Source organism: Alosa pseudoharengus, unplaced genomic scaffold (assembly GCF_046254945.1).
Source record: "Alosa pseudoharengus isolate Yale_2024_CS ecotype anadromous, Long Island Sound unplaced genomic scaffold, YU_APseudo_1.1 YU_APseudo_1.1_scf_7, whole genome shotgun sequence".
NCBI lineage: Eukaryota > Metazoa > Chordata > Actinopteri > Clupeiformes > Clupeidae > Alosa > Alosa pseudoharengus.
Window position 1 is genome coordinate 26773368 of NW_027468859.1, and position 10167 is coordinate 26783534.

Here is a 10167-nt window from a genome sequence, read left to right on the forward strand (position 1 = left end):
GTATTTTCAAAAAGTATTTTTCGTCTATCCCTTCACTTGTACACTACCTGGAAAAACATCTGAAAGCAAGAGACTCCTTCCAAAATCAGTCAATTAGATATGCTGACCCCTCATGTTAGACATCCCAATATAAACCTCTGCCCTGTGTTGCGTTTTGTGTACACTCTGGTGTCTAGGTAACCTGACTCTCGCCAGATGAATTTCGTTCCGCTTAGCTCCGCCTAGCTTCACTCACATCCATCTGGGACCTCTTCCATTGAGAGTGATTTCAGCACGAGATTGTATGATAGAGCCAATCAGGACGTAGGGCGGGAGTTTCATAGATGTGACATAGCGTAGAAGCGACTGTGAGACTGTTATCAGCGTCACGGGTTGGCTTCGATGTGAGTGGTTGAAGTAGCATGTCAAAAGATGACGGACAAGTGGCTTATTCAATCATATACAAGCATTTTTTGATTAGGCCCAGCCTTCTGAAACACCATTCCAATGGATCGGTTCCAGATGGATGAGTGGAGCTAGGCGGAACGAAATTCATCTGGCGAGAGTCAGGTTAGTGTCTAGGGGGCTCCCGTAACACATTAGAGATCGCTACTCCTGTAAGTGTGGGTGCGCTCGTCTTCGGACGGTGAGGATTTCACAGGGTAAAAGAGGAGGTATGCGTTTTTTGTGACTACTCCAGTGTCTAAAGGGATTCCTTTAACACAGTTGAGATCACTACTCCTGTGTGTGTTCGTCTTCGGACTGTGATAATATCACAGGGTAAAAGAGGAAGTATCTTTCAGTGTGTGTGTGTGTGATGCGAGGGCCCCTTTTCAACGGGTTTAGGATGTACGAGAGGGTTGACTTGATTGAGAGGCACTCTCTATCTGAATCAAATTCCCTAATTTGGGGTTTGGGGGCTAAGGAAGGTGGACTACTTCAGAGTCTAGAAAAAAACTGTAAAACAGAAAAAAGAAAGGAAAATAGCAAACACAAGTGTTGCGATCTAAGCTTGTGAACTCAAGTCCTTGTGCTGTCCTTGTGTGAGCAAAGGACTGTGTGTAACCTTGGCTAGTGGTGTCTCGTCAGTTGATGCCTTTAAGCACAACTACCTTCTACCTTCTTCTGCATTCAGACGATGCCTATGGGGCCTGTTAATCAGTCCAGCAAAGGAAAATAAACGCTCTACTGGAGCAGAAGACGGAATGATGGTATTGAACCTTACAAAAAGGTTTTTGATGAGGGGATACTGGTCCAAGGATAGCAATAGCAAGTGTGAAACAGCGCCACAATTCCCTAGTGGCCGAGATTGGTATCACAGGGGCTTAACCATGCGAGGGTGCCATAGACCAGTGTTTCCCAAAAAAATTTTCTGGGGACCCACTTTTTAAAAATGACAGACCATCGCGACCCATTTCACTTCAAATCTACCCTGCAACCACCAATATTGTTTTAGGCCACAGGTTCTCCAACTTTTCTATGCCTTTCCCAACCATACATTGCTATAGGATCTAGATAGATAGATCCTGCTTTGAACACGGTTGTGTTGCATTTTGAGCACCATCAGCGTGAAAAATTGGAAATGACTACTGGAAAAGATACGCAGTCGTCATTCGTCAGCATAGTAAGCTGTTCCTGTATTTCTAAAAATAAAATGTTGTAGGCTACGTTGCGTTGCAGACAAATGGGTCCATAACACTGTGGACGTCAATTCCGATGTAAACAGCAAATAATTCAAGTCGTTATATTGCATTGTTGTATTATATTATATTGTACAGTCGTTATATCAGAGGCCTTTGCGCAATAGCCGGAAGAATGCGCCTTTACTTTGGAGTTAGCGAGGTAGAAAACGAGAGGAATAGTGTTTAAAATGTCCATTTAAATTGTACCCTAATGCACCGTTGTGCATTTTAAATCAGAAATAAGAATGTGAGGAGGTTGCTATTAACTTTAAAGATTGCATCTACAATCGAAACTATCTACATGCAAATTGAATGGCCTTATGTCCGGTCTATGGATGTCTAGTTGACAGCACGGTCACTAGATTTTAATCGGTAAAGTTGAGGAGCTGGTATTTGTTAATGTTCGTGCAAATAGGCGGATTCATGTCCCTTGTAGTTTGCAACTGCGAGGTACATGGCAGGCGCCCTACAGAACGGTTTCATTTTGAGAGGTAGATATCCATGCTCTGGCACCCCCTCTGCGATGCGTTCGTCCCCTAGTTTCATGCGCCAGTTTCATGAGCTTTTATGACAAAACTGTGACTGTGGTAGTTAACAAACTACATCCTAATAGAACTGTTAGCTTTCCTGGTTTCAAATGACAAATGGTATCAGTTATATAACACAACATAAATTGTGCTGGCGACCCAAATAAAATCTCCTGCGACCCAGACTTTGGGAAACACTGCCATAGACAGACAAAGACAGAGATTTTGTGCTTTATAGATAGTTAGATAGATGTAATCACAGTGTTTCACAGAAAGTATTTTACAGTATTTTGAAAATACATAGTATTTTGTATTTGAAATACATATTTTAAATACATGTATTAGAAATACTGCCCATCTCTGCGTATTATGCATCAGTTTTGATCGTCGCGCAATCATTTAGCTACAGTTGTCCTACTTTCTTGTCCTTGTTCTTGTTGTACTTTCTTCTCTTGTCTTATTATTGTCCTTCTTCTTCTGCTAGTCACTACTCTTCTTCGACTGGCTTTAAAAAATGGCATTGTTGTTGTAGCGGGAGGGTGGAGTAGTACTTGCATCACATCCCGACTTTAGTCATATCTAATCAACATAGATGACTTTTTTTCCATAGCAAGAAAAGTACATACCCCTAAAAAAGCCTCTAAAGACAGTCCTTAGGGTCGGGTTCTGTGAAGGTAAACATGTCGGGTACATTCGTTGGTGGGAATAATTTTTTTTTTTTTTTGATTCAGTGTTATTTTGCTTTTTTGAATCCATGCAGACTGCCCAGAGTTGTTTGGGGGGGATGTTACCTTGTCAGCCTGGATATAGTTTAAATCATCTACAAATTTCCACCTGTTTGGCAGGTTAGGTCTCTGGGAGCTACTACTCTCTCCTGAAGAGACTTGGGAATGCGTGTTCCACAGATGACAAGTGACGACTCAACAGTGAGTTCATGTCACATCAAGAAGTATGGCTGTATATCTTTTGGGAGAGCTTTCTTCACCTTAGGCAGCTGTTCAGGACAGTCCTCATATTCAGCTTTGCAATCTGAAAGTGGCAGTGCTGTAAGAATAGGAGAAACAGGGAAGCTGTGGCCTACTGGTTAGGGCTTCGGGCTTGAAACCGAAGGGTTGTTGCTTCGATCCCCAACCAGTAGGAAAAATGTGGGCGGGGGAAGTGGTTTAGCACTGCTCTCCCATGCCCACATCCACGGCTGAAGTGCCCTTGAGCAAGGCACCTAACCCCTCACTGCTCCCCGAGCACCACTATAGCAAGGCAGCTCACTGCTCCGGGTTAGTGTGTGCTTCACCTCACTGTGTGCTCATTATGTGCTTCACATCACTGTGTGTTTCACTAATTCACGGATGGAATAAATTCAGAGACCAAATTCCTTGTTTATGCAAGTATACTTGGCCTATAAACCTGATTTAAAAAAAAGAAAATCTCAGCTATTTCTGTGTATAGGCCTTCCTTCCACTTCAGTGTTGGAGTCGGTAAGGGGAACATGTGAGAGGCAGTCAGCCAACACATGCTAACTGCATGATGCCTTTCCTAACTGCTGCATGTCATACTGGAAAAACGTTAGTCTAGCACAGTGGTTTTCAAAGTGGGGGCCGGGGCCCCCTGGGGGGCCGCGAGGGGGTGCCAGGGGGGCCTCACTGTATGCTCCATCGCGAAGTGCTTGTGGCTAAAATAATTGTTAGAATTAGCTTAATGTATTTTTACATTTGCCATAGTATTGTCAATGGGTTTACGAACACATCAAGGGGGTCCTTGGCCAGAACCTAGTGGTATTTGGGGGGCCTTGTCGTGGAAAAGTTTGGGAACCCCTGGTCTAGCAGACCATCTTGCAATCCTCATGCCAGCTCTGTTCATGCCTTTAGTGTTGAGGAGAGTCGTGACTGCTTGGTGGTCTGTTCGGAGCGTGAATCTGTGTCTCCACAGGTAGGTACGCCATCATTCCACCGTTCATACTCTTTCGGCTCGTGTCCATTATCGTGGCAAAGCCCACCCGTGCCACACATAGCCCATTAATTTCCTATGGAGAGCGGCAAGGCGGGGTTTACGCTTCTGCAATGCACCTTGGGAAGGCGGCGCGGCCATTCAAACAGAAGCGGCGCGTCAAGAAGTTGGGCTCGGCTGAACTTTATGCAAATGAGAGCGGCTAACGCAAGGCGGTTAGCCAATGAAATGATAGCCAGTGAAGTTTGTCTCTTGCAGGTCCTACCGGAACGATAGTGCCGGAATTGAACAGTTTAAACTACACGCCCACAAGCAGCAACTGATTTCAGCCAATACACGCCCACAAGCGGCGACCGCGAGATGGGCTAGGCATTTGCAAGCGTCTACGCGCCGCAATAATGGACACGAGCCGTTTGTAGACGAGTAGGCCTACTTCCTCTTGGCAGCATGCGACAAGCGAAGGCCACAATGCGTTCATGTTTTTCTGGATGTAACTGAGTCAGTACAGGCCCTAACCTATAATCTGAATCATCTGTACAGGGCCGTAGTCACCATAGACATTGAGGGGGACGTGCCCCCCCCCCCCCAATATTCAAATATGACCAAAATGTCCCCCCCAATATACGGACATAGAAAAATAAAGACAGAAAAAAGCGTTATACTAGGCCTACAGGAAACCAACACGCACCACCATCTGAAATGTAATCAAACGTAAATAATGCAAAAATTAGTGACCTAGTGATGGTTCCAGAGTAGCCTACAACTCTGAGTGGTTTGTCCTGGTGGTTTTCCGTTTTTCGTTAGTGAATGCGCTATCAAAAGCTATTTATACCATTTACTGCACCCTACTGCGGTGAGGTAGGGCTGTCAACAATATCGCAGCTACCGGTACAATTTTCACAAAACTTGTTGGAAAGGTGTAGCACAGGCTAAGGAAATCCCATACATTTTTGGGGCCGATCAGACTCAAAGGGAACTTTGAAACATTTTCCATATTGTAGCCTATTCTCGCAATATAGCGAAAGTGAAACATTTTATTTTAAATGATGAATTTGTGCAAGCCTGAGTCATTCATTTCTTTCACGTCTTTCAACATAAATAATGCATTCATATGCTAGTAGTAATGCCAGAAATTGCCGTTTATAGGCCTCTTAGAAATGGTTGTTGCATCTTGCATATTATTTATATGCGCACTCAGTCGCGTATCCATGCAGGCAAAACGTAGGAATTAAATGTGGTGACGGCACACAAGTTGGAAAAAACTTTTACAGTGCACTGGTGGTGATAACCTACAGTTAATGTAAATCGCTAAAGAAAGGAATTTGCACCTCCATTCATCAATTAAAGGCTGTAGTAGGCCTAGTGTTTCTACACACCCCAGGGGTGCAAAGGTATTTTACTATTTTAATTAAGGTAAAATAACTACTTTGTGTTTGTGTTGTGTTTAGATTTAATCACTGAATCTAGATTGATATCTCTATCTATCTTACTATGTCATCATAGGACCACTAGAGGGCCCTCTTTAACAACTTCAAGTTCTTTCAGTTTTTTCTTATGGTATGCACAGGTGTTGTGGGGATAAATCCAATAGAAGCTTATGACATGAACATTTAAACAACTTTACAAGTAAACATGGAGCTGACTGTGTCGGTTTATCCTATACTACATTGGGAAGATTTAACACTACTTATTGTACAGGTCATGGTTCCTCCCACTGGACTATTGCAATACATTGATAGCTGGCCTACCTGTTATGATATGAGACCATTACAGATTATTCCAAATGCAGCAGTACTTCTGATCTTTCATCAGCCAAAGGAAACACATTGGCTTCCTATAGCAGCCCAAACTAAATTCAAATCCCTAACATGGGCCTACTGGACACTTGATTCCATATTAAGCTCTACATTTTTTTATTCTTGTTTTTCTTAGCTTTGTGTTGTATTGGTTTTACCCCAATCTATCTATCTGTCTATCTGTCTATCTCTCTATCTATATATCTATCTATCTATCTATCTATCTATCTATCTATGTCCCCTCTTGACCACTGACGAGAGTCTGCTGTGTTGACCATCCATTATCAGTCAAGGCTCTTTTCCTCCATGATTCCTCGCCAGGGTTGGGTCAGATTACTTTGAAATGTAATCCATTACTGACTACAAATTACATGGTAATTTTTGTAATCAGTAACATAATCAGTTGGATTACCAAAAACATGTAACATAATATAAATATAAAATATAAATATGCCCATTAAGTAAAAGACACCACAACAGAATTGATAAAAGAATTCTCATTCTATTTTTCTCCACTCTTCTCCAAACATGCACAACTCAGCTTAACCTTTATAAGGGCACACTTGGACAAAGAATTTAGCTTTCGCTGGATTTTTTTGAGCCAGGGACATGGCCTAAGATTGGTATAAAAAAGGGAAGCATTAAACCCAAATGACACCATGTCCATTTCAATTGTGGGGGTGAGAAAATTATTATTTTGGGATGTTTTTCAACCAGGGGGACCTGGTCACTTTGTCAAAGTAAACAGTAACACTAAAACAAGAGCCTACATTAAGATTAGGAGGAAAAGATCAGGCAGTGTGCCGAGAGACCTGCCCCAATAGTATGTAAGTTAGTAAGTAAAGTCAAAAAAGTGAGCGCAAGGCCAAAGTGATGGCAAATAATTGTTCCTGCCTCAAAACCCAGATTGCTGCTAAAAAGGTGCAGTCTACAATCATTGTGGAGACATGAAGAGGCTTGGTGGGTATTATGAACCATTTTGAGAGCTGTGGTGGTAAATAAAGATGTTTCCAGTGATTGTTTAAAAAGGGTATGAATCATTTTGGGAAACGAAGGAGTGCGCGCCCATCACAGGAGTGCAGGTGCTGAACCAAAAAAGTAACTGAGAAGAAATAGTAAAGGTCTGCACACTGATTGAAGCTTCGAGTTTGCTCGGTTGTGCGGTAAAGGATTAGCCTGATCCCGCCGCATATTATCTCATTAATATCAGCTGACTGAAACTGACGTGTGTTTTGGTGATAGCAAGGGATGGGAGGTTGATGGTGATGCACATGCGTTAGAACCCAAATGCAAATTAGAACCCAAATGCAGAAAGTTAAGCTACTGTGTACAGCTTAATTTGAATTATATTTGATGACAGTTAAAAACTAATAATAAAATTATGAATGGGGGGGGGGGGCCTGCAAAATGACTACTCTTCAAGAGGAGTTAGAGGCCAGGTGCTTGCACCACATATGGTTGATTTGTGAGGCATTTAAAGCAGCGATTCATTTAAGATTAACCCATGACATAATATGACATATATAGTTTTGATATTCACTTGATTCTCTTCAGCTGACATTTTTTACTAACAACAATAGCATCATACAGTATATTTACTGTGGACAGTGAGCGATGTAATAATGCATATAAAACATTGTAATGTATAAACATGTTCACTGGATCATGATTTAATATATTTATGCAATGCAAAGAAAATGACATGCCGGACACACTTTAAAAAGACTTCTGTGTCATATAGGCCTACAATAATTTGTTTTTATTTTATAGACATCAAACAACAGTAAACAGTTCCCCCCCAAGAAACATTCACCCATGTCCTTTCAGAATCCGTTGTGCTTCTCTAAAAACAAATACAATGTATCACTCGTGTACTGTACATATAGCATTTTAGTTACATTAATATACACAAATCTAAAAAAAATATTCTTCATATTCTCTCCTCACTGTGGAGGTGACAGTTTTGCAGTTGCCAGCGTTTCAGGGACCCAACTGCAGATCTTGTGTTTCTGCACAAAAGTCTCACTCCAGGGAAAGGCCAGGCATCAGCTGTTTTGGTATGATAAAAAACGGCCTCTATCTCCTTTCATTTTTTAATTTCTGAAAATGTTGGCTTGTAGTTTTCAGTGGTCATTTGTTCCAAGTCATGCAAGTCAGTGCTTTTACGCGCACCGATGAGCGAATGTTCACTTTGACGCTTCAGACAGCGGTGAGCGAGCAAAACCAGGGCGACCAAGACACACACAACACAAACAATAATTCCAAGTAGACCACCGGCTGTCACAGCTGACGGGCTCTCTGTTGTGTACTTGACGGTCGGGGTGACATCGCTATATGATGGCGTGGAGCCTGATCCTTCAGTTGGTACACATTTATAGTCGTCCACCAACTCATATCCCTCACCACACCAACAGGTGTATCCACCAAAGCTGTTGTCACAATGCTGGTCGCAAGAAAAATTATTACACTCGTCGATATCAACACAAAAGCGGTCATCTCCTCTAGCGTCGATGATGAAACCATCTGGACAGTCACACTGAAAAATTTCGTTGGGGTCACAAACAGCTGGACATTCCTGGTAAGGGCAATGCAATATGCATTTGTGACGGTCTTCGTCTGATACCTTGTGTCTCTCATAGCAAGAGCAGTTGTAGCTGCCAGGTGTGTTAATGCATTCGTGTTCACATGGCATTTTAGCGCATTCGTCGATATCCACACAAAAGCCTTTCTGCATTTCAAACCCCTTCTTGCAAGTGCAATGGAAACCTCCGTGCGTATTTACGCACATCGTGTGAGCCCCCGCGCAAATTCTTTCATCTGCGCAGTCATCTATGTCTTTGCAGCTCTTGCCGTCTACATCCAGAGAAAAACCTTGTTCGCAAAGGCAGGTGAAACTTCCATTATGCGGAATGCAGATTTGCTCACACCCAGATCCCTTACAAGGATCATTCGCAGCTAAACGGCAGGATTGACCGTTGCGGTCATCAACCAAGTAGCCAGGAGAACAGGTGCATACAGGTTTACCATTAACCCTGGTACACTTCTGCTCGCAGCCGCCGTTCAAGACCTCACAGGTCCACGGTGATTTCTCCCAGTTACCAATGCAAATATACTGAGTCCCACCATTGAGCTCTGCCACACTTCCAAACGGCAAAACGTTAAGCTCAGGCCCCTCAATGCCATACGGTGTCCGGTATGTTAGGATCTGTGAATTCGACAGTGGTTGACAACCTGAGTCAAATCCAAACTCGCATATAAATCCATCGACTTTATCAGTACACGATCTCTCCCTCCACTTGAGGTCGTCTGTGGACACCGTTACGCACTGTTCGGAGGTAGGGCAAACAGCGTCGTTCTTGTCCCAGTTGCGAAAGTCGGCTTCTTCTTGTCCCGTTATCCATTTGTATCCTTTCAAATCAGAGATTTGGGGACAGTTGCCATTAAACTGTAGCCCGATCCAGAAGTCACCTTTTAAGTCGGTCAATAAAGTTGAGATGGCGCTGTTTGATATGCTTGATCGCACTGTCAATAAATGTCCGTTTAAATCTTGACAGACCTTTCTTGCGGCAGTAAAATCTGCCATGTCTTCGTGTACACTAAAGCATTGATTGTCCACACAGAAACCGGTGAGTGATTCCACGTCCAAGAGGAACGTCAAAGTCAGGATCACTTGCATAGACGCCGCCATCGTCGAAGAGCTCCTTTTAGACATCATACACGGTGGGATGGGAACTAGAGCTTACAGTTTTATGGCGTGTCACGACGTGAGTATCAAAGTAGAATATACGCTGTCTTGTGAACCTTGCTGCAGACCTTTATAAACCATTCATGCTGAATACAGAGGAAGGAAGTTCCTCTCGAAGTTTAGACGGGTGCAGTTGCTTAATCGTCTTCCAATAACTTTCTCCTCCCTGCGAGTCAGCGTCAGGGAACGGTCAGGAATATGGACACGTAAAAAGTGACCTACCGTTTAACCCCAATCCCCACCCACCTTTCTTTTTTCCCCCAACTGTCGTCTATATTTGGGGATTAACTTGACTAATGTAATCGAGTGCTGCCCAACATCAGTCTAGAGAGACTTTTTCATAGACTTTTCAGATTATGTTAAAATCGTATTCCAACCCATAGCTTATCACGAATATAGTTTGCTTTGAAATTAAATGAATGGAAACACAATAGTAACGTCGGATTTAAAATACAAAATATTTTTAATATTGTCAGTCTTATTGATAGTCCCCA

The 10167-nt window shown here is 42.7% G+C and overlaps 1 protein-coding gene across 1 annotated transcript; it reads right to left on the bottom strand.

Annotated features, from left to right (window-relative positions):
- Positions 1-7564: 7564 nt before the first annotated feature.
- On the bottom strand, positions 7565-9864 carry LOC143109882 (thrombomodulin-like). Its single transcript, XM_076272689.1, has one exon. The coding sequence runs from the start codon at positions 9641-9643 to the stop codon at positions 8015-8017; it is 1629 nt and encodes a 542-aa protein (XP_076128804.1). The 5' UTR covers positions 9644-9864; the 3' UTR covers positions 7565-8014.
- Between the last annotated feature and the right edge of the window lie 303 nt (positions 9865-10167).